The sequence below is a fragment of the Lactuca sativa genome, chromosome 8 (genome assembly GCF_002870075.4).
Source record: "Lactuca sativa cultivar Salinas chromosome 8, Lsat_Salinas_v11, whole genome shotgun sequence".
Lineage (NCBI taxonomy): Eukaryota > Viridiplantae > Streptophyta > Magnoliopsida > Asterales > Asteraceae > Lactuca > Lactuca sativa.
Genome location: NC_056630.2, coordinates 78,458,843 through 78,484,399, shown reverse-complemented (window position 1 = coordinate 78,484,399; position 25,557 = coordinate 78,458,843). Strand labels below are relative to the sequence as shown.

The following is a 25,557-nucleotide window of genomic DNA, read 5'->3' as shown; positions in this document are numbered from 1 at the left end:
GTTATAGACTTAATTGAGTTCTAATTCTAATTTTAATTATGTATTTAATCCCTTGCTTGTTAAACGATGATGAGGCTATGGAGCTCTTTTGCAAGCATGCACCATGTGGTCACAAACATAAAAAAGATTATGAGCTGCTTTCAAAAAGTGTGGTTTCTTATGCTGGTGGACTCCCATTAGCACTTACAGTTCTTGGTTGTTTTCTATGTGGAAAAGACATTAATGAGTGGAGGAGTGCAATAGCCAGATTGAAAGAGATCCCAGATACAAATATTGTGGAAAAGCTACAGATCAGCTTTGATGGACTTACACCGGTTGAGAAAGAGTTGTTTCTTGATATTGCATGCTTCTTCAGAGGTCAGTATAAAAATGAAGGGATAATGGCAATGCTTGATGCTTGTGGTTTTTACCCTAGGCATAAAGGTGTTGTTAGAAAAGGCGCTCATAACAATTTCAGATGGAAGGTTTGATATACATGATCTGTTGCAAGAAATGGGACGCTACATTGTTAGAGGGGAACACCCTGAGAATCCAGAAAAACATAGTAGAGTTTGGAAGAAGGAAGATGTTCTAAAAATTTGTGCTATGGATGCGACGAAGGTAATGATTAAGCTATCTATGCATGTTATATATGTATAGTTTGGAAGAAGGAAGATGTTCTAGAATCCTGATATCATTTTGCATCTATTACAGGAACTTGACATGGTTAAAGCAGTAAGATTTGAATGCAATAGCTATGATCTAGTAGAACTTCCTTCGGTTGCAAACCTGAAAAACCTCCGGTGGATTGATTGGAGAGGTGATCTTGCAAGTCCATTTCCTACTAACTTTCCACCAAAGAACCTTTGTTGTCTGATATTGGATGACATCTCGCAGAAACGACTTTGGAGGGGTTATAAGGTAATTCTTATACTCTATCTAAATAACAAATTAAAACAAAGTGGATGAAGAATTATCGACCTTACTTGCCTAATTCAGAGATGAAATTATAAGTAGTTATACGGCTATGAGCACATAGTTATGTCACTCGTCATTGGTGTCATGAAGCAATATCACTTTATTTTGGTATGTTTTTAAATTTGGTAAGTAGGGCTTAACATACATATTTTAATCTATGTGGCTGAGGTTGAATATCAATATTTTTATTTTATTTTTAATCTTAATCTAACCCTCCGGCGTACCGGCGCGGTAGGCCTGTTATAACCATAAATGATTATATATCGCCACCCATTCCTTTCTCCTCTGCCACCATCCCCACCAGCACAACCGCCACCACCACTACCACCATCTCTGACACACCCCACCACTGTTACCTCTGTCACTTATACCGCCGCCAACTTCGTTGCAACCACCTCTTCTACCACTGTCATAATCATATATGATTACTCAGTCTGTGAGTCTGTGAATAGATATATATGTATAATCATTTATGATTAGGCATACCCTGCTGCTGTCGGTACACTACATCGTTAAAGCGGAAAATGAGAAATATGTGGTTGAGGTTGAATCTTAAGATCTCTATTTTTTTTAATCTCAAGTGAACCGTCCCGTGTGTGTGTGTGTGTGTGTGTGTGTATATATATATATATATATATATATCCGGTAAGAAATTTTTTTTGGTAGGAAGGTAAGAATTTTTTCTACATATTTTTTTTACGAACAAAATAAATGAATCACTAGATGATTCATTTATAAGATGATTCACAAGAAAAAAATTCCCAGAAAAACATCTTTATGATTCATTTTTAAGTAAATTAAGAAAAAATTCATTTTTATGATAATTTTAGTGAATAACAACAAAATCATTATATAAATGAATCATCGAGATGTTTTTCTGAGAATTTTTTCTTGTGAATCATCTTACAAATGAATCATCTAATGATTCATTTTGTTTGTTCACGAAAAAAAATGTAGAAAAAAAACTTCTTACCTTCCTATCAAAAATTTCCTTCTTATTTAATCTTGACTATATATATATATATATATATATATATATATATATATATATATATATATATATATATATATATATTTATATGAGATCCGTTGACAACTCATAGTTTCCGGAGAACCTGACAATTAAAAGTGGAGCGTTAGATCAAAGTAAACTCATTAAGGGTGTGATCGTCATCTAAACAATCTCATTTAGTGTTCAATTTTTTGTGTTATTGGAAATATTATTAAAAGTCTTAAAATTAACATAATAAATACGAAATTTCATATTTTTTTTAAATAAAAATTTTAGATTTTTTAAAAAATATAGATTTTTTAATTTTTTTTTGAAAAACTTTAAATTTTTAAAAAATTGAAAAAATATTATTTTTTAAAAACTGCTTGGACCTTTTAAAAACAGTAAATTTTGAAAAATCAATAAATTAAAAAAAAACCTGCAATATTTGTAAAAAAAACTATAATTTTTTAACCAAAAAAATCAAAGTTTTAGGTGCATATATGCATATTTTTCAATTACATATATGCATCTTTCTTATACTATAATATTCATAAGTAATCATATATAAAAATCCATTGTTTTTAATAATCTATAAGCACAATAATACAAGTATTTTATTCGATACAAAATAAAATATCAAAAAACAAAAAATACTACAAAATTTCAAAATGTTTTTATGTCTTCGTGTCAAGATTTCCATATTTTCTTTAATTCATCACTTTTCACCTCTTCAATATTTTCCAGAAATTCTTCCAAATCTACAAGAAAATGAAAAAAAAAATTGATTAATGCAAGAAAACTCACAAAAAATACATATGTGCATATAGACGTAATTCATATGTTATTCACTTGTGATTTGTATGTGAATCACATGTAATTCATATGAGATTTACGTGTTAATTACATATGAATCACATGTAATTCATATGTGAATCACTTGTGAATTACTTGTGAATTACATGTGATTCATATGTAAATTACATATGAATCACATGTAACTCATATGGGATTCACTTGTGATTTATATGTGATTTACATGTGAATCACATGTAATTCATATGTAAATCACTTGTGATTTACTTGTGAATTATATGTGATTCATATGTAAATTACATATGAATCACATGTAACTCATATGTGATTCACTTGTGATTTGCATGTGATTTACATGTGAATCACATGTAATCCATATGTGAATCACTTGTGATTTACTTGTGAATTACATGTGATTCATATGTAAATTACATATGAATAACATGTAACTCATATGTGATTCAATTGTGATTTACATATAATTCATACATGATTCCATGTGATTTACATGTGAATTTAAAGGTGGTAAATATGTAAATTAAAGAGTGGAAAGTTGTTATGATTGGAATACTACAAATGTGGATATGTAAATTCAAGATTGGAATTAGAATTGAAATCGGAATGTGAAATTTTGGTTGGCTGGAATGAATTCAATAATAAAAATGAAATCTTTATTTATATTTAAATATTTTTTGTTTATTATAAATGCATAAAACTAAGCTTTCTATTTTTATTTATTTCAATATATGTAATGGGAGCATTTTGGTCTTTTATTAAAAAAGAAAAAATAAAAATATTGAGTACCTTTAATGGAAGCAGTCATGGCAATGAAAGTTTGTTCCACATTGGTGAAATCTTTTGAACTGGTTTCAAGAAAAGAATTCCAAGTTCAATTCACTGGAAACAAAGGACAAAAAAAAAATGAATTTATAAACTACTTTTTCTTTATGTTTTTTCTATAACGAAGATGATGAATAATTAAATTAAAAAAGATTTTTAATCTTATAAAGATAATTATTCCCATATCACGATACATGTTATGATCTAATTAATTATAAGCCACTTTTAATTAGAAGAAAGAGTACCTCATCATCAAAGAGTCTGTTCATTGCATCATAATTGATTTTGAACTTAGTTTCTGCACAAATATGCAAAAAGATATACAGTCATAATAAGCAATATAGCAACAATTTTTATATGTTGATATTTCCAAAATTACCCTCACACATATCCATATAAAAAGAACAAACCTTGTTGGTGAAAAGTTGACTAGCAGCTTCTGCAACAGATTGGGCTGGCTTAGCATTCTTAGCTTCCAATGGTTGTCCTTTTTTTTTTTTTTTTTTGTCTTTCTTGTTTCATATAAAATAATAATTCATGGATATTACTTGAAAAGTTAATTGATCTCTATTTTTTTTTACCATTTATAAAAAAAATATGAAAAAAAAGAAAAAAAAGTTACCTCTTTTTTGCTTGCAACAGTTTCAGCTGCAGCAGCAACAAGTGCTTGTGCTTCCTGAATTTCCCATCAGAAAAATCATTTTGAATAGATTGCTCACTTGCAAAGATCACTAGTTTTAATTTTAATCTAAAATCTAAATGGAAAATATGGAAATTAGTAGTTATTTAAGAAACACAAATACGATATACAATTAATCATAAATGTAGCATAACTCACCCATGTTATGCAACAATATGTAATCCCCTTTTTGCAACCTGCAATAAGGTTCCAAAAGAAAACTCAGTTATGAAAAAAAGAAAGTTATGGCAATTTTAATGGTGAAAATGAAAATATAATGTAATCAATGCCACTAATCTCTTAGCTTTGTGCAAAAACAGTAACCCATATGTTTCTTCCTAATGTCATTAGAGTAATCGGAGGCATTGCCTAAATAGAAAAATCAAAGAAAAAACAGATGAGTTATAGTTCGTTTTCATCAAGGATTTAGAAACAAAAACACAAGCCATGGTAGCCAACTTGGTGCCTAAATATCAACATATATTTCTATTTGTGTGCAATTGAATTCATATTGTGAATGTTTTGAAATCTTAAAAAGCTATACAACCAATAGGATAATTACACTAAATTAAGGGAATCAACCTTATTCAAGTTCCATAACGATGGGGAAACTTTACTAGTACATGTATCAACTAATTTTGATGTAAATAATTATAAAGGAAATTAAATTTGCTCAAATTACTTTTTCCTTCTTATCCATTTTAGATTTCTTTCCAAATTAAACTGTGTTTTTAGGATGTGTTTTTCATTTAGTCACTTTAAATCCAAAGTAAAAAGAGACAGAGGAGCAATATTTTATTTTGATTCCTAGTCTTTTTTTTCTTATGCACCTACTGTGTCTCTTTATTTTAGTCAGAGCAAAACAACCTTTGCAAGTTTTGTTGATTCATCAACCATTCCAGATATATGCTTATCAGGTATTCTTGGAGCCAGCAACAAAATCATCATAATGGATTAGAAAACTAGCTTTTTTTAGCATCACATTCACCTATTAAACAATTAAATTAAGTGTAATGAGTTCGATTGAAAAGCAGAGTAAGATCAAACTTAGGTTAAAAGTCAAAACCACTTCCATGAACTATAAAAATTTGGTTCAGAGCTCGATAGGAACTCTGCTGCTATTCATCAATGGTAGTACAACATATGAAATTCAAGGAGACGAGAGAAGATTAAAAGGCCAGAAAAAAAGGATTCCGCTAAGCGAGATTAGAACATAAAAGATCGAATCTTATGAGAGATAAGCAAACCTTACAAATAGAGCAAGGCTCAACAATCGAAGCTTATAGCAGAGATGCGAATCGACAATCAAAGACGAGACGAAGATTTATTGCCGGTGAGGATGAGAAAATGTGAGGCGGAGATGGAGGATTTAACGTTGATTTTCTCAAGGCTAAACAACAGGAAGAAAAAGAGAGATCTCTGGCGGAGCTGGTATCGGAAGGTGAATGAGTGGCATGAGTATCTAGATCTGGCGAAGCATCAATCGTCTCCGGCGAAGGAGAAGGAGGAGCAGGCATCGTTGCTGGAGAGGGAAAGGAGGTGGCGATAGGTATGGATGGTGATGATAAATTAGTAGTTTTGATTTTAGGAATTCAGAAAATCTATACACCTAATTTACCCCTATAATTTTTTGTTAAAAAACCACATATACCATTGAAGCTATGTTTATTTACCATATTGCCATCTTTGATCTTGACCGTTTAGTTTTTTGATCTAGTGGTCCACTTTTAATTCTCGGGTTCTCGGGAAACTATAGGTTCTCAAATGATCCTTCCTCTCTCTCTCTCTCTCTCTCTCTCTCTCTCTATATATATATATATATATATATATATATATATATATATATATATATATATATATATGGGTAAAGTGAATATACCTAACAATCTTATATAAGCTTAAGTACCTAACCTCATCAAACTACGTTATTTTGCATTAAATTTTCATTGCAATCATCCAAGGTTCTTAAAGTTCATCCCTAAACTTGATTTACTTCAAAAAAATTTGGAAATTCATCATTATATTTCTCCTATATCTTTTCATTTGTAGCGGTAGTATATGAAGCCCATCAGGTGGTATTCGATAGAAAAAACGTGATGTAAAAGAATGATATATTCTTGAAAGTCCAAAGATTTTGGAAGTAATCAAGTTATGGGGTTGAAGTTTAAGAACCTTAGGAAATTACAATGTAAATATGATACAAACCGATGTAGTATTATGGAGTTAGGTACCTAAGCTTATATAAGGTTGTTAGCTATATTCACTTTACCCATATATATATATATATATATATATATATATATATATATATATATATATATATATATATATAACCCTCTTTATTTGGGCGCTGATAAACATGACCGAAACGACCAGTTGTATCATAGTTCCGTCATTAGATGGTCGGAAGTGTTCCAACAATCGATTCTTCAATTCCGTCATACTTATAATGTTTGTCGAACCCTACTTACCAAAATTAAATTGATAACTATTAAGGAAATACTAATCTTAATTAAATATAAAAGATAACCCTCTTCATTTGTGGTGGTGATAAACACGACCAAAACATATCAAAGGCTTGTTAAAAAAGATCCACATTATGTAAGGTAGGAATCTCCCTTCGTCAAGTTAGAAGTGTTCATGATTCAGGTCAACTATAACCTGTCCAGTTCATTTGTTAAACTGGTTATTTGGATTGTGTTGTTCTTTGATTTTCGGGTGAAACCAAATAAATAGCTTGTCGGATGTTTTAGTCCCAGTTTTATATATTTTTAATGGGAAGTGATTCGCACCCAACAATTTTTCTCCATACACAACAATTTATGTTTTATGGAGTTGTCGAATGTTTTTGTATGGAAATTTTTTGTTGTGTATGAATCAGTACCCATTTTTAATAGGGGCTGGCCGAAGCCCAAACTTTTGCAAATAGTATAATTTCTTTAGTATATATTTCATATGTTTTGGCTTGTTTCACGTGTATATATTTTTTAATTTACTTTAAGCTCTTATTACCTTGATATACTTTGACTTGTTTGCACTTGTATGGAACAGCATCTTCCAAATCTGAAGATCTTGGAACTTGTTAGATTGAATAACCTAATCATGACACCAGATTTTGATAGAATTCCAAATCTTGAAAGACTCATTCTTCGTGGATGCCAGCGTTTAAAAAAGATTCATCCATCGATTGGAAACTTGGAAAGGCTCATTTTCCTATCTGTAGAGTTTTGTTCTGGTCTTAAGATATTTCCACCGATTAAGCGACTAAAGAAACTCGAGACCCTTTCATTATCAGATTGCCCCAAACTTTTTAAGCTCTTGGGGATCCAACAGAAAATGAATGGTCTACTGCATCTTCATTCAAATATTAGTGGGAAAGAAGTTGCATCCTACAAAAAGTATTCTTCAAACTTTGTCGTTACTTGTTGGACGTGTGGTGACACAAAAATTAGAAACCCAGCAGAGGACCTGATTGATGTAGAAGAATGTTGTTTAGAGGAGCCTTATTTACCTCGCAACAACAATACAGTGTTACGGTTTTTTCCCAGAGGCTTAAGAAAGTTAAATCTCCGGTACTGCAGTCTGGGAGATAAAGACATTGACTCTGCTGTTTGGGAGTTTCCCAACTTGGAAGAACTCAATCTAAAAGGAAATAAGTTTTCAAGATTAAATTTTAGTCGATGGCGACTTCCTCAGCTCAAATGGCTGGACGTGTCATGGTGCCAATTACTTGTAGAATTGTGGGATCTGCCATCAAGTATAGCTGTTGTTATAGCGGATAATTGTTGGTCACTTGAAAGCTTTGGAGATATTTCAAACTGTAAGTGGTTGTGGAAAGTCTCATTGTGTGGGTACAACAAACTTGGTCCACTTGTTGGTGACATATTACTAGACTCCATGCTCCAGGTTTACTTTACCTTTACGTTTGGAATTTCACTCTTTATATAAAACCCAAAAAGCAGAATAATTGAACGTGTTTTCCATGGCAGGGAAATGCTCTTGAAGATCACTTTATCAGTGTCAATCTTGGATATCAGATGATTCCAAGGGGGTATTTTAGTAGGCTGTTTAAGGGAACAAAATTTACATTGCGTCTTCCATATGATTGGTACAATGACTTTTCTGGGCTCTTAATATGCATTGTTACCAAAGCAAGACATCCGCGAATAAATATAATCATCAGGCAGGAGGTGGATGAAGATATTCTCTCCGTGCTTTGGCAAGAGTCTAGTGAAGCACCAGCAGATCCTAAATATGATGGAAGTGGGTCAATCATAGGATATGTTTCCTTTAGTTCACTGAGGCACACAACATTATTGAATTCTTCATACAATATGATATCATTTTCCATAGACGGAGGGCATCTGAGTGGTTTAGCAGCTAACAGTTATGTTGGAGGTGAGCTTGTTCCTTGGGGAAGTAAAGGTGATGAGGTGAAAACAACAGATTGCTCGGAATTATTTTGGGACAAGGAAAATGAAGATGGTTCAAACACATTTACAATCCGACCACATGATTCAAAGTCTTCGATTGAGATCTTATGGCGGCCTTACTACACACAGGTCTGTGGACTTAACTCACTTTCTGAAACTTCTTCTTTTGCATGTTCTCATTTGATAGTCAGTGGTAACGTGTGTTTTTGAAAACCAAAGTCGATCTACAAAATAATATTTCCATCTGTCTCCAACTTTCAAATCCAACCAACCAACCAAACACATTATAGATTCCAAATCTTACCAACTGTCGGGTTTTCCAAACAAATATGTTTCTTTTTTCTTGGACACCCACTAAAGTCCATTCATTTGAATCTGGTTTGTAAATCTTTCAAAGGATTTGACATGTATATATGGTAAATGACAAAATTGCTCTTCTTTCGTAATTATCTTATCTGTTTCACTAATCATTTTAGATAATTATAAAAATTGTTAAATTACTTTCCTGAAAATTGATTTTTTTTACACAAACTGCATAAATACTTCAAAAAAATAAAAGAAATGATTCTTGTCACATATCATTCCAACATATAATACTTTTGTGAATTAATTCTTACATATTCAATGGGATATTTCATAAAAAAGATTGTTGGCTCGTGGAATCATATACCTGTGGTCCAAAAAATGAAGTAAGAAATTAGGAAAGGTAAAATAAAATTGCTGCTGAACCTAGCTAGCTATTACAGATGAGAACATGGATATGTTGTCTATATCTGCAGAAGAAAGCCTAAAACCCTGCTGCAAAAATAAAACCAAACTTACTCTTTTTAGCCTCGTTTAAACTAATTCTGGAGATTAACTTTCATAATTGGTTGTTATTACTTTGTATTCAATTGCAGAAAGTGGTTGTCAAAGTGAATGTACACGATGATAAAGGAAAGCGGAAGGTTTTGAAGGCAGTTTCCACCCTTTCAGGTTAATAATATATTGTGTTTGTTTTTGTTTTCCTTCTATTTTCACGTGAAACCATATGTTTGACTAAAGCTCGTTTTGAAATATATACATACAGGGGTCGAGTCCATAGCTTTCAGCATGAAAGAGAAGACACTGACTGTCACTGGGGACGTTGATCCAGTTTTTATCGTCGGAAAACTGAAAAAGTATTGCCACACAGAGATAGTGACCACTGAAAAAGGTTGGTAGAAGCTTTCAGCAGGACCTTCAATCCTGAAATCGTACAAGAGTATCACAATGATTGTGTTATATCTAAGCTCTTAGACTTGAGGGAGTGATGTCAGCAATACCCACTACAAAAAATATGTCAATTAGTGACCAAAACGAAATGGTCACTAACAATAGAATGAGTCGTCACTAAATGATTTAGTGACCAAAATTTCGGTCGTCACTTTTCGTCACTATAGGTCCGTCACAAAACCGATTTAGTGACCAGATATAAATGTGGTCACTAAACAGTGACTAAAATATAGTCGTCACTAAATCTGTGACGACCCGCTTCGTCACTAAATGTTGTCACTAATCAATGAAAGTCGTCACTATTTTATCTACTTAGTGTCCAATAAAAGTCGTCACTGTTTTATCTGATTAGTGACCATAGAAAGTGGTCACTGGTTTATCTAATTAGTGACTATAACTGGTCGTCACTGATTTAGCCTTTTAGACAAAAAAGGGTCAATAATTAAGAAATTTTGAAATATTAAATGTCATTTTTAAAATGAAATTATATCCGATTAGACAAAAGAAAAGGAAAATGCTATAAATGTTTATAATACAACAATAACCAAATAAATCTTCATATAAGAACGGATGATTTCCCACCTAAATTATACATGAAATTATAGAGTTGCTAACACTACAAAAGCAAAATAGAAGTAATCAAATGAAAAGTTCCATTTGTTGGGCATCCTTATGGAATACTTTTCAGACTCCTGCAAAATACAATGATAAAATGGTCATTTACCAAATAGAATGGTCAAATAGTCATTCATTAAATAGAATGGCCAAATAGTCATTCATTAAATAGAAGGGTAAAATGGTCATGTAGTCAAAGGAGAGTAAGATATTGTTTCTTTTGTTGGTAAGCATTGTTTCTAAATAGAAGGGTAAAATGATCATTTTCTCAAACAAGAGTAAGATACTATTTCTTTTGTGAGTAATCATTGTTTCTAAATAGAAGGGTTAAACGATCATTTAATCTAACAAAATTAAGATACTGTTTCCTTGTTAGCAAGCATTGTTTTTAAATAGAAAGGTAAAATGATCATTGGCCAAAGAGAAGGGTAAAATGACCATTTACTCAAGAAAGAGTTAGACACTACTTCTTTGTTAACAAGAATCATTTCTAATTAGATGGGTAAAATGGTCATTTACTCGGATTCAGATAGGTTATTCTAGTACTGGATACCCATACACGACTTCATGGGAAAAAATCTAGTAAGCTATCTATATATGTGTCTCTTTTCTACTTAATACAAAAAGTCAAGGAAAAGAAAAGGGTAAAATGATCATATTATATGGTAGTAGTGTAACACCCAGATTTCCAAAAATAAAATTTTCATTTAATTAATCAATTTAATATTAAAAACACTCGTTTAAAATCTTATTCACATTCAAATTACAAAACGTAGTTTCATTTTCGTTATAAAAGAAGACCAGGATCCTCCAAAACTCAACTCTTTCTTCGGTGTGTACAATCGAACCGTTGCCATCCCGCGTTACTGTAAGAACCTGAAACAACGTAACATAAACAACGTAAGCACGAGGCTTAGTGAGTTCCCCAATATACCTTACGCACATACGCCATCCGGCCCGGACCTCTCGGTCCACATAACATTGCCTTCCGGCCCGGATCTTTCGATCCACATAACTTTGCCTTCCGGCCCGGATCTTTCGATCCACATAACATTGCCTTCCGGCCCATACACATACATAGCACATAATACAAATACTCTAACACTTAAAGCACATAAATCATATATCATACCTGCCCTTTCTGTCACATAATACATTGCCTTCCGGCCCATATATAAGCATGTATATCACGCGTAGCAACTAACTTTCCATGCATAGCATATAACCATAACACACAACAAACTTGACCTTCCGGTCACACAACCAAACCCTTCCGGGTGAGGTATAGTGAGAAGACTCACCTCGTAGTACGCAGGCTATAACCTCTTCGAGCTACTCGCACACAATCCGCTAGTTCCGCAGGTTTCCTATAATACCACAGCCTTAGTTAATGATCTTATCAAACAAGGCAACTGACCCCTCTAATATATATACAGGTCAACGGTCAATCCTGACTGAACTCGTCGAGTGCAAAGGGGTAACTCGACGAGTATAAGCATCCTGACACCACTCGCCGAGTCTGAAGAACGACTCGACGAGTTCCAGTAGATCTTCAAGCTACTCGCCGAGTCTGAAGAACAACTCGGCGAGTCCTAGTGAATCTTCAAGCTACTCGCCGAGTCTGATCATCCGACTCGGCGAGTCCACGCCATGCAGTCAATCGAACTGCTTCCTGAGATACGTATATTCCCGAAAAACGCACTAATGGGACTTCTGGACCTCTAATCATCCTATTACCAGGATATAAACTTTTGTATAACAACATAGTAATCCATTAGATCACCAAATGGGTTTCACAAGCCCTAAATCCATGCACACATTCACATAACAGGAAATAATCCGAAAGATTACCTGAATCATGCACTCTCAGTGTCCCCAAGCCTCAAAACGTGATTCCCTTGCTGTCCCATTAGCCATAACCTTCTCCTTCTTGGACCATAACTTCCCCAAATCACCAATGATCTTCAAACCTTGTTCTGGATGCCCACCACCGATTTAGGATCCTTCTCAGTCGGCCAAAAGGCGTGAAATGACGGCATGCAACCCTTAAATACGACCCAATACGAAACGGCTAGGGTTTCTGCTGAACAGCGTCGACTCGCCGAGTCCATATCTGGACTCGTCGAGTCCAGTCGCGAACCCACGATCAAATCTGCGACCCTACTCGGCGAGTCTGGCTCCAACTCGCCGAGTCCCTCCTTTAAAACACCCTAAAATGCAATTTAACAATACTTGAGATTTTGGGCTGTTACAACTCTCCCCCACTAGAATTAGACTTCGCCCTCGAAGTCTCGCTCTGAAAATAATTCTGGATGCTGCCCCCGCATCACACGTTTCGGCTTCCCTAGACACTTCCAATCTCTTCCGAGGCCGCTACTGAACCCAGTACCAAAGGTACCTCCTTGTCCCTCAGAACCTTGATCTTCCGATCTCCGACGGCCACTGGCCTCTCAATGTAACACAGGCTCGCATTCACCTAACCGTTCTCTAGTAGAACCACTGCTGACTCATCCGCTAGACACCCCTTCAATTGCGACACATACAAGTGTCATGGATCCGATCCAATCCCGTTGACGGCTCCAAACGGTAGGCCACCCTTCCTACCTTCGCACCTTCACGAAAAGCCCCAACATACCGGGGCCCCCCATTTACCCCTCATCCTAAATCGAAACACCCGACAGAAATACGAAGTCGCTGACCTGAATCACATACTCGCAACGGCGTCTGCCTGCATAACTTTCCTGTTAACTCTATACAATCACTAACTCTCTTTAACCTGCCGAGTCTGCTTTGCCAACTAAAGTACGTACTCTGAACTGCTCATCACTTTCTGAAATCGGAAATTACCCAAGATGCACTCTGCTCCAAATCTCGATCACGCCACCCATAAGGGTTAGGAAACCCTGAACCACCGGATCCCCGATCCAAAGCCCACTTTGCCCATTCCGGACCGACTGAGAGGTCCGTTCTCTCTCTCAGATCAACTCTCACAAGTTCCCTCTTGCCATCACATACACATACTGAACTAGTCCCAACACCCGCAGGTTGGAAGACCCGATACACTGATGATATCCTCGAACATCTCCCAAGATGAACCACTACATCCACCCTACACTCTGATCAGATTCATACTGGGAATTTAAAACTTTCTCTCTCCATGCATCCCTTCTGGGCCTCAACAGACATCCCAACCGGATGGGTTCCTACTCCACTGCCGCGAGCACGATGCTCAGAACCATACTCGAAATACTCTAACCATAACTTTGCTCTGCAGCTTTCACTTTCGTGAACTTGCACCCCCTTCGGAGTTACATCCCCTCCTCTTTTCCTTCTCCACGGAACTCTCTCTTGAACATAATGCCACTCCAACCGGTGCCACGGTGCTCGCCCCAAGCGACACCACCCTTTTTGCGTAACTGCTATTCACATACTCTGGTTCTCATTGCAGGGGCTCTCAATCTCATGTACTCTCTCCACTCATCAAGATCACTACTTCAGCTGAACAAGATCACTAACCCGGGGCCAGACCTTCCAATGCACTCACACTGCAACATACACCATCCGCAATCTCAAACTGATCCAGCAATACCAACAGAGTCTCCAGCATGACTGGACCGACTCTCATCACACATACTAGCCACTCGAGGCTATGTCCCTGTGGGTCCGTACACCCAACTCTACGAACCCTCAGGTTCTAACTCCGGAACCTTCCGGTTCCAGCTCTAGAAACATGCACAACATAATCCCGTGGGATTGATGCAGTACAACCATCACGTACCCCAAACGTACCAATACTCTGATCGTAAAATTCCGTTTACTTACTCAAGCTTGATCCCGACCTCCTTTCAGGCCTCCATAATCAAATGCCCTAGGTCTGTATCTCGCCCCACATACCCAACACTCGCTCTCGTCGGCCTATACTTTGCGCTGACAAACATTGCTGAACCCCGGCAGCTAAGCACCCTCACATACTCATCGATCTCCCGGAGAATTTTACAATTCTCCCCCACTAAAACACTGACTAACTGCCACCGATCACCATTAACGACCTTTCAGAACCATCCTGCACAAAGAGAACATTTACCCACTGACTGCTTCCCACAAGCGTAAGCAACCCTCAGCAAAACACATCTCCTCCCTGATCAATCCGCTCAAAAGAATCTGATCCTTCAATTATCTACTCCACAACTGCAGATACTACCCGACAATCAACCCAGTGCCGCATCTCCCCTAACAACCCTCACGAACGATAACCAAGGGAATCCTCGACATCAACCCATAACCAACTCACAATCTGCCCAAAGGATGAACATCACATCGAAAACCGCACAAGACTACAGACACTAAAATACCAATTACAACCATACCCAACCATCAGGGAATAACGAATGCCAAAGCGAAAACCTGAAGCACCAATCCATAACCATGCCCGACCCGCGAAACAACGAATACCGCATCGAAATCCATACAAGATACCAGCACAAATAATACGCCACATCCATGCAAGACAATTAAGACATCCCGAAAGCATCATACCTGCCGCTGCCTCCGGCACTGCTCCGTCTCCCTCTGTCGCACGCAGATAAACACGACCCTGAGCCCTCTGGGGCTCCGCTTCATTCTGTCCCCTCAAATCCCGTATTGGCACTGACTGCCAACAATCCCGCGCACAGTGCCCCTCCTTTCCGCACTCGCGGCATGTACCACCGGACCCGCAAGCTCCGATGTAACCCCTTTTTACTCGATCATCGACACCTATGATCTCATGCTCTCCTACTGCATCTCTATACTCCACCTATTACTACTCCTGACAATTCTTGCTTTCTTACATACTGCACCCGGTTCTCCCCCACTAGAGTTCGAACCAACACCAACTGGTATACAATCAACCCACGACTATCTTTCACCAGCGAAGTCGTACCTGCTCCAGAAAAGTGCTGTGCAACACCCGATAGTCCCTCCCCTTATGAAGTCAATCAATCCCCTATACTCTGATCCTCTAGCTAACTCTCCAAGAACTTCTCATCACAGCTGCCTCTAATCGTTCCAAATCCCATACTGATCTAATACTAAGCACCTGCACAGCTCGAGAACATATCTGGCTCGTAGACTGCACCGCAGCATCATCGTTCCTCTCATCTCAACTCATCAACCCGTATCCAACGCCGGATTTGTCCCAAGAACAGGGACTTACTCTCAATACAGACGATAACTCTCCGCACTGCAAAACTCGTCTGAACTCTTCACTGCTACCACTATAACCCAACCTGCTATTCAACGTCTACGGTCATGGACCGTTTTCGGCGCCGACTACGACTGCATCGGGGCCTGCCTCATCTCACGCTACTGCCACTCAACCTCTAACTCACGCCACATGGCGGCCTCCTGCGATACCAACACGGTCTCGCGTCTCTGCGCAGACACGAACTGTCTGATACTCCCCCTCTTGAGCATACTTGGATTCCGGACCATCTGAGCCTGCTCCGAAGCGATCTCAGGGCAAAACATCGCCCTCTCAATAAACATCCCGGTGCTCTCAGTCACCGACTCCAAATCCTGTCTCAGCTCAAGGAATTCCCGAGCCAATCTCTCCTTTTCATCTCGCGGAACATAGCGAGTACTGAACATCCCTCTGAATTGATCCCATGAAACCGCAGCCCTCTGCGCATCGGAAAATGACCTCGTGGTCAATCTCCACCAATCCTTCGCCCCGAGCCTCAATAGGTTCAGAGCACACCCCACCCTCTGATCAGTAGGGCACAAACTCGTGGAGAAACACCCCTCCATGTCTGATAACCATCTCATAGCAACAATCGAGTTCTGAACTCCATCGAATACGGGAGGCTTCGCATAATAGAAGTCCCGATACTGAAACCCCGACTAGTCCCTTTCTTTGCCGTTGCTACAGCCGCTGTAACTGCCGCGGCAGCCGTCTCTGCGAAAGCCGCATATCGCTCATCAAACTACTTCAATCATAGTGGTCCTGATCGACCCAAACAATTCTGGCGACTCAACCCGCAACAATGCAGCAACCTCATCACGCCGGATCTCGCGAATCCTCGCATCCCGCTCGCTCGTGCTCGTCCGATCGATAACCGGATAACAAGATAGCCACAAGCATCATCCACTACGAACCATGGTACTCATCCCATGACATCCTTCCTCAACATGCTTCGGTGTATGGTACCTGAACCATAGCACCATTCCTCAACCTGCTCCAATGTGTAGCACTCGAACCACAACATCTATCTCAATCTATTCCGATGTATGGTGCCCGGACCATAACATCACTCTGTATCCGCTCCGATGTATGGTATCCGAACCATAACATCACCCCTCAACCTGTTCCTTAGGACCTTTAGGATGCTCCCTGTATCAAGTATGGGTCCTCTGCTTTCAGTAGTACGGGCCCATACTACCTGCCACATCTACCCATACTTTCCACACGGACCATCCCAGAGTTCCTAAATAGCTGATCGACCTACTCTTTTCACCAATTCCATCTTGCACACTCGCTTCCCAGCGAAATCCCCTACTCTACCCGCGCACCCATCTTGGCTAGGTTTAATCTCTAGCCCATTCCGCCGTCCTCCCACTTCTTTGCTATCAGCTGCTGAAGAGCTCCTGATGATGCCAAACATCTACCTCCTGAGTATCGTCATACTCACTTAGTAGCTGTCTCCCATCATCGAGAACTCCACAAAGCACGAAGCAAGCAGCATTCGAGCATCGAAGCATACATAGGACTCCTTAGCTGTGATAGCTCCACCTTCTCGGCTCATCCTCGGAAGTACCACTGTACTCTGTAGCTCTACCCCTCGTGCGTTCTAACTAGATACTCTCACTCATCCCATACACACAAAAGCATAACGCACATATAACAGCAACCCTAGACTAAGGCATCACAAATCAGGCCACTCTAGTCCTAAGATGTGAAATACCTAGCCTGTCTCTAGCATGCAATAATATCTCATAAAGTGCATAATAGACATTTCATAATACAAAAGTAAGAGTATTTTGGGAAATCACCGTTTGGCTCTGGCTGATTGTACACACTGCTCTTTCTTGCTTCCTCTTTGAACTCTTATTCACTTTTAAAAAAAACCATTTATTTGGAAAACTTTTTCTTACTTCCTCAGTTTGAGTCCAGATTTACCCGTAGGCGCGTCCGAATCCCTCAAACCAAGGCTCTGATACCAATTTGTAACACCCAGATTTCCAAAAATAAAATTTTCATTTAATTAATCAATTTAATATTAAAAACACTCGTTTAAAATCTTATTCACATTCAAATTACAAAACGTAGTTTCATTTTCGTTATAAAAGAAGACCAGGATCCTCCAAAACTCAACTCTTTCTTCGGTGTGTACAATCGAACCGTTGCCATCCCGCGTTACTGTAAGAACCTGAAACAACGTAACATAAACAACGTAAGCACGAGGCTTAGTGAGTTCCCCAATATACCTTACGCACATACGCCATCCGGCCCGGACCTCTCGGTCCACATAACATTGCCTTCCGGCCCGGATCTTTCGATCCACATAACTTTGCCTTCCGGCCCGGATCTTTCGATCCACATAACATTGCCTTCCGGCCCATACACATACATAGCACATAATACAAATACTCTAACACTTAAAGCACATAAATCATATATCATACCTGCCCTTTCTGTCACATAATACATTGCCTTCCGGCCCATATATAAGCATGTATATCACGCGTAGCAACTAACTTTCCATGCATAGCATATAACCATAACACACAACAAACTTGACCTTCCGGTCACACAACCAAACCCTTCCGGGTGAGGTATAGTGAGAAGACTCACCTCGTAGTACGCAGGCTATAACCTCTTCGAGCTACTCGCACACAATCCGCTAGTTCCGCAGGTTTCCTATAATACCACAGCCTTAGTTAATGATCTTATCAAACAAGGCAACTGACCCCTCTAATATATATACAGGTCAACGGTCAATCCTGACTGAACTCGTCGAGTGCAAAGGGGTAACTCGACGAGTATAAGCATCCTGACACCACTCGCCGAGTCTGAAGAACGACTCGACGAGTTCCAGTAGATCTTCAAGCTACTCGCCGAGTCTGAAGAACAACTCGGCGAGTCCTAGTGAATCTTCAAGCTACTCGCCGAGTCTGATCATCCGACTCGGCGAGTCCACGCCATGCAGTCAATCGAACTGCTTCCTGAGATACGTATATTCCCGAAAAACGCACTAATGGGACTTCTGGACCTCTAATCATCCTATTACCAGGATATAAACTTTTGTATAACAACATAGTAATCCATTAGATCACCAAATGGGTTTCACAAGCCCTAAATCCATGCACACATTCACATAACAGGAAATAATCCGAAAGATTACCTGAATCATGCACTCTCAGTGTCCCCAAGCCTCAAAACGTGATTCCCTTGCTGTCCCATTAGCCATAACCTTCTCCTTCTTGGACCATAACTTCCCCAAATCACCAATGATCTTCAAACCTTGTTCTGGATGCCCACCACCGATTTAGGATCCTTCTCAGTCGGCCAAAAGGCGTGAAATGACGGCATGCAACCCTTAAATACGACCCAATACGAAACGGCTAGGGTTTCTGCTGAACAGCGTCGACTCGCCGAGTCCATATCTGGACTCATCGAGTCCAGTCGCGAACCCACGATCAAATCTGCGACCCTACTCGGCGAGTCTGGCTCCAACTCGCCGAGTCCCTCCTTTAAAACACCCTAAAATGCAATTTAACAATACTTGAGATTTTGGGCTGTTACAAGTAGGAATAGAGGGTTGTTACCTTCATATAAGGTAATGCATTATAGATCATAGCAATTTCACTGAGATGCTATACCTACACTCACACAACCAAAAGTTACAATTTTTATAAAAGAGAGTAGAAAAATAATGAGAAACAAAATCTTGAACCTAGTTGACCAAAGAATGAAGGTCAAACCTGAGCCATAAAAGCCAGTATGGAGTAGAACCAAATGTCTCCTTTGTCCCAAAGAAAGAGTATCTAATAATCTAATTATCAACACCATAAATAATATATGGTTACAAAGTAATGAAATCATTTACTTTTTTCTTCCATTTCTTCAAGCTCAAATATTTTTTTACCTCAATAGGATATAAGCCAAAGAGCTAACAATAGGATGTGTTTGAACCTGTCACAATCAAGTTTTTTTTTTTTTTTTTTTTTTTTTTTTTTTTTTATATATATCTCAGTAAAATTGTAATAAAACTAAAAATTATTTAACTAAAAGGAAGAAAGCTCTAACCTCAGGAAAACTATATAGGATTCCCCACTACATACAATCTTGAACTTATTTGAGGCAATGTTGCTGAAATTGGGAGTGGACACAAATTTTGTGATTCTTCTGAGAGGGAGGTATTTTTTCCGATATTGTAGTTAGGCACCTAAAACCACAAAATAAATAAATAAATAATAATAATAATAATAATAATAATAATAATAATAATAATAATAATAATAATCAGTAATTGTTCTTTAATGTTGTTATTATATCTTGATTTACCTTTTCTTGTAGAGTTCTACATATGTGTTCTCTTGCAGAAAGACGGAGTTGCACAGACTGAAGATTATCCTGCAACTTTTTGGTTTCTTTCTCATCATGTTTTGCTTTCTCAGTCTATTTTTTAAGAAAATAAACAACAAATAATTAATTTAATAATATAAGAAAACAATATAATAAATAAATGAAAGTATTTTGCTAATTAATTACCAGTTGTTTGTACTTGAATAGCTCAGTGACATCAGGTTGTTTTCTAGCTGGTCATATTCAACACCTCTCACTCTGCATGCAAAATTCAGGGAACAAATTATTTCTCCCAAATCCGATGAAAATCAATGTCATACAATCACCTCCTGCAAGAAAATATCAATCTACTTTTACTAATTTATTTATTGTAGTATTGTAATTTTATCACAACATTATGTACAAAGAAAGCTCACCTAGAGAGCTCTGAAGAATATGGGTAAGCTTTGAGTTCCTGATTTGGTCAAAAAGAAGATTGAAATAAGAAGTAAATAAATAAATAAATAATCTAAGATGGGGTAGATGAGAGACATACCTGTAAGGAATGTGAGAAGTCTTTGATGCAAGAGCTGAAATCACATCTCCTAAAGCTGAAAGTGATTTATTTATGAATTCGGATTCCTTCAATCTTCTCCACATGTTCACTTCCCACCAAATTAAATAACCACGAACTGTCCATTCACCAAATTCTCCCCACGAACTGTCACTCTCAATAAGCTACACAACAATATTTTCCATAAAGATTCCACCTTGATTTTATATTCACAACTACAATGCTATAAATGAATACACACACACACACTTACCAGTGAGATTGGCTACTTAGCTCATTGGCATTGGTAGATCCAACAGATCTGACACGACTCCCGCTTTTGAGCAGTTCCCATACTTCATATGTCTTGTACACAGGCACCTCCGAGAGTCCAGGAACTTTTTGCGTTCCTTCAGCTGATTGCTTAATTTCCAACCTGGATTTGTATGTTTATGAATAGATGTAGAAAACTAAGTAAGATGGTGTATGTCAAGATTCAAGAAAGCTTACATTTGTTTCCTACTTCCATATTCAAAATCATTAGGAAACAAGAATATTTTTAACACATTTATCCCTTAATCCCTGCCCTCCATACATGAAAACTTCATTAAGACATTAACTTCCAATTTCCTTTATGATACTTGTAAATTGTTGATTCTGATGATTTATTCCATAAACAAACACTCTATAGCAAATGCAAGAGAATATAATTGAGCTAATTAATTACCATTGAGTGTACATATCCAGAACAACGATCTTATCACCGACGACATTAACGATTGGCCAAAATGTATCCTTATCAACCTCGGTAATCTAACCTACAACGACCGTTGGACCGGACATCTCTAAGCGAGATCTCACCTTCACCGAAGACCTCAAGTATTTTTTGGTTTTACTATCGACCGACTTGGTTGAAGCAACGGATCGCTGAACATCTCTGCCGATGGTAAACTGTTTAGTCGGCCGTAATGACTGTGATCCAGTTGATGGCGGCGACGGAATCGGCCGGCAAACATGATGAATTTGTAACGCCATTGTAGCGATGGAGGGCACTTTATCTCGGAGTATCTGAATGCTTGGAGAGAGATGTGATGGAGCGACGATGGACTGGCGGCGACGGACAGGCGGCGATGGACCGGCGACAATGGTCCAACAATGATAGGTCGGCGCGATGTTGTCAAACTGGAGATTATTGTGTATCAATTTAGGGCAAAAGAGATGTGTTGAGTCGATTTAGGGCATAGTAATCTTTATTGGTAGTCAAAATTAGTCAACCTTGTTTATCCCCCTTACTAAACCAATTAATCGTATTTATAAAAATTATCTGTGTAATTATAATTTGGTCAAAATTAGTCAAGTGTCCTTATTTACCGCTTTATAGTCACTAATTGTTTTTTTCTTATAATCCATCAGTGACCACTATTGGGTGGTCACTAATTGTTTTTCCCGATTTTAAAGAGTAAACGTGTAGTTTTAAATAAGAATAGGTAGTGACCATTATTTTTGGTCACTAAACCTCCAATGCAGTGACCAATTTTTTTGTCACTAAATTTCTAACATATTGACCATTATTTTTATTCACTATATAGTTAACATAGTGACAATTATTTTTAGTCACGAAATAGTTGTTATGATATGAAATAAAAGCAGTTTAATTTTTTCGCGTTTTAGTGACCGAGTTAGTGACCATCACATATAATTCGTCATTAAATTTGTAGGATTACCAAAATTTAGTGACCACTTAATTTCTAGTGACTTAAAGATGCTTTTAGTGACCAAATTTCAGGTCGTCACTAAAAATTAGTCACTAATAAGGTATTTTCTTGTAGTGACTACACTCTACCTCATTTTGCCATAAATTAAAATTCAAACAAAAAAAGTTGCAACAGATTAATTGCTCAGAATACAACTTATTTAGGGGTTTCGTCATACATCATTATAAACATTAAATGACATTTCCGTATGCACGTCTCCCACTTTCACCCTCATCTTGTAATTAAAACTACAGGTCGATTTTTTTTCCTCAAGATAATATTACAACATTCATGTTTCTTTATATATTAAACATGTTTTTATATTTACTTCAATACTTGTATGCTTATTCCATTTACTATTGGGGAATTTCGAAAATTTGGGTTATAAGAAATCTGGATCACAAACAGGAATCGTGTTATACACTTTCCTTGTTTGATATTTCGACCCTAATTGCCTTGGGTATCACAAAATCCAAACTAGGATAATTCCTGAAAAACGGTTCTGATTTTAGGCACAAAACACAGAATCAATTTTGAGAGAGAATGAAGAAGAAATTGATTTCCGTTTTTCTGTGTTTCAATGAAGTCGTTGTGTTTCCCGGACTTATCCACACAACGGATAAAACGAGAACAGTTTTCAACTTTCAGACTTGACACAGTAGATCAGGGTTCGGTACTAACAATATTTAGTAAATACAAGTGTGCACTCCCACACCTCCTAACTTGTATTATAACTAAAACACTTTTCTTAAAACACTTGTTAAATCCATTACACTAAAATATATTTGGTGATTAAATCACCAACATTTACGAAAAAAAAAGCTACAAATTTCTTTATTTGTGTAAATGAAAAATTTGACAAATAGGTTGGTTCCCTCGATAATAAATTAATAAAAAGATAATATAAAATGTTATCTTAAGCTATATTATAAACATAGAAAGTACAGTTAGCTCAACAAATATTTCTCCCACAAGTTTATTGCTTGAAAGGTCCATGTTCAAACTATATGCCATCTTCTTCCATTTTCTTGATCAACACTTTTCATGATATTAATTCTTGAAAACTAGTTGTGAGCATAGCATTAAGATCTTTACCGGACAATTCAAATTTGCTACTATTGAAGAAGCAATTGTCTTTGTAAAATTTTGAACATAAACTGTTTACAAGGAAGGACGGTTAAAGGGGTAGCACTCAAAAGTAACTCACTTCATGCCTCAAAAGATGATAAATATGCATCATACGTGACGAGAAAATTGAGTAAAATGATGAGATGGTTCAAAAGAAACAAGGAAGCAAGATAGTAGAGATGAACAACAACTTTATCAAACAAAAGACTATGCATGCTTCAATGACTCATTACTTACATCTAAAAGAAGTCAACAAAAAGGATACCAAGCCTGTGTACATTGACAAACTAAATGTCCATTCTCTTAAAAGAAGTTTTCAATCAAATATTCATTATATCATTGACATGGACTCATGAGTCATGTCAATCTATGCACATTGACAAACTAAAAAGGAACATCAAGAAATTGCTCAAATACACATCAAGGGCTTGAACACCCGATGAAATGGTAATAACACAACTATCTTAGTCAAATCAAAAAAAATATAGGAGGTGAAAAAAAAAACTCAAGCAATATGTTCAGGTTTATTTTCACTGCACAAACAGGTTAAATTCAGAGGAAAAGTACAAGGATATTTGCGGAAATATATTTGACTAAATGTTATAAAATCTACCTCTTCTTTCATAAGAATCGTTCATGCACAAACTCCTACCTATTCGTATCAATCATGCAGGACAAAAACAAGAGGTGAAATATTACAAAGATGTTAAAAATCAGAAATTACAGATAGATGGAAAATTTATAAGGAAAAAGAGCTAGATACATACAAACAAAAAAAGGATGATATTTTACATACTGATTAACCTTTCATCGAATCTCATAACGTTCAAACTCATGAGAGCAGTAGAGCCAAATAATCAACCAAGACCACTACCATTGCGTATTCATACAAGCAGACCTTAATCTTTTATAAATACCAAATCCAACAAAAATTTCCACCTTTCACCCACACATCCTTCTTCACTAGAAAAACTAGAAAATTTACAAATGAAGAAATAAATAATGAGTAGATTACTTGGTTCTTACTTATCTGGACCAATGTAGATGAAAGCTGAGGGCTGCAACAGCATGTCGGGGGCGAGAGCAGCAACAGAAGGTCGGAAGCAAGATAGCAGAATTAAAAAGAAAAAAAAAATCTTACAACTCAAATCCATAGTAGTCTAATCTACAACTTGATCATGTATAAATACCCAATACAGTATAAATTTTGTAAATTGGCACTTCTAAAAGGCATACAAATTAAAAATACAAAAAACTATTATATAATAATAAGCACAATAACATTTCTAAAAAGAAAAACAATCATTGATAACATATACTGGAGACCTACTTGCATTCTAGAGGATCTATGCAGCTTCTCTTCCTCTCTTGATTTTGGAAACTCTTAGCATGACTGCAACATATATCTGATGGGTTTTGGTCATAAGACATCCTATGTGCTCATACAAACCCTAATGCTTGGATCTAGGTTTCTCTATTGTACATGCTTTGAATCCAAGACTATAAACCCTAATTCTAGCATATGGAAATCAATATTAACATATAATTAGGTTTAAGATATTACCTTGATTGTTATGTAGCAATAACAATCCTAAATCTCCTTGAATTGACTTTGGAAGGCTTAGAGTCACAAGTGTCACTCCTCTAATGGCTTACAAACACCATAAGCAAGTGGAGAAGGTATAAAGAGAGAGGAGGGAGGTTAGAATTCGTCCTTAGATGCTCTAGGGATCAAGTACACGAATTCCAAGGCCTTAGGGGTCTTTATATAGGGTTGGGATTAGGTTTTCAGTCCTTATCCTTATCTAGTTGCTTGTCCACCAAGCAACCATAAGATAACTCTTAGAAACCCTTATCCTAGTCAAATTCTAAGTGATTATCACCTCAGATTCGTTCACCATATATATAAGATAATCCTTACCTTATTTTGTAACTATCACATAATTACAATTCAGCCCCTCTAGTTTAATTAATTACACTTGATCACAAAATT

The 25,557-nt window shown here is 37.1% G+C and overlaps 1 protein-coding gene and 1 pseudogene across 1 annotated transcript; one reads left to right on the top strand and one right to left on the bottom strand.

Annotated features, from left to right (window-relative positions):
- The first annotated feature begins 38 nt into the window (after positions 1-38).
- LOC111914805 (disease resistance protein Roq1) lies at positions 39-10,315 on the top strand. Its single transcript, XM_052766464.1, has 7 exons — positions 39-357; positions 416-600; positions 694-900; positions 7,335-8,189; positions 8,273-8,845; positions 9,616-9,691; positions 9,786-10,315. The coding sequence occupies exons 1-7, from the start codon at positions 39-41 to the stop codon at positions 9,917-9,919; spliced, it is 2,349 nt and encodes a 782-aa protein (XP_052622424.1). The 3' UTR covers positions 9,920-10,315.
- Positions 10,316-10,569: 254 nt separating this feature from the next.
- On the bottom strand, positions 10,570-21,717 carry LOC111913710 (kinesin-like protein KIN-14S; annotated as a pseudogene).
- Positions 21,718-25,557: the final 3,840 nt, after the last annotated feature.

Bases quoted from the DNA above. Each gene is read 5' to 3' on its own strand.
- LOC111914805 (XM_052766464.1), top strand. From the start codon at position 39: ATGTATTTAATCCCTTGCTTGTTAAACGATGATGAGGCTATGGAGCTC. The intron at 358-415 runs GTCAGTATAAAA...TTTTTACCCTAG, and splicing joins TATTGCATGCTTCTTCAGAG to GCATAAAGGTGTTGTTAGAA. The intron at 901-7,334 runs GTAATTCTTATA...TGTATGGAACAG, and splicing joins GACTTTGGAGGGGTTATAAG to CATCTTCCAAATCTGAAGAT.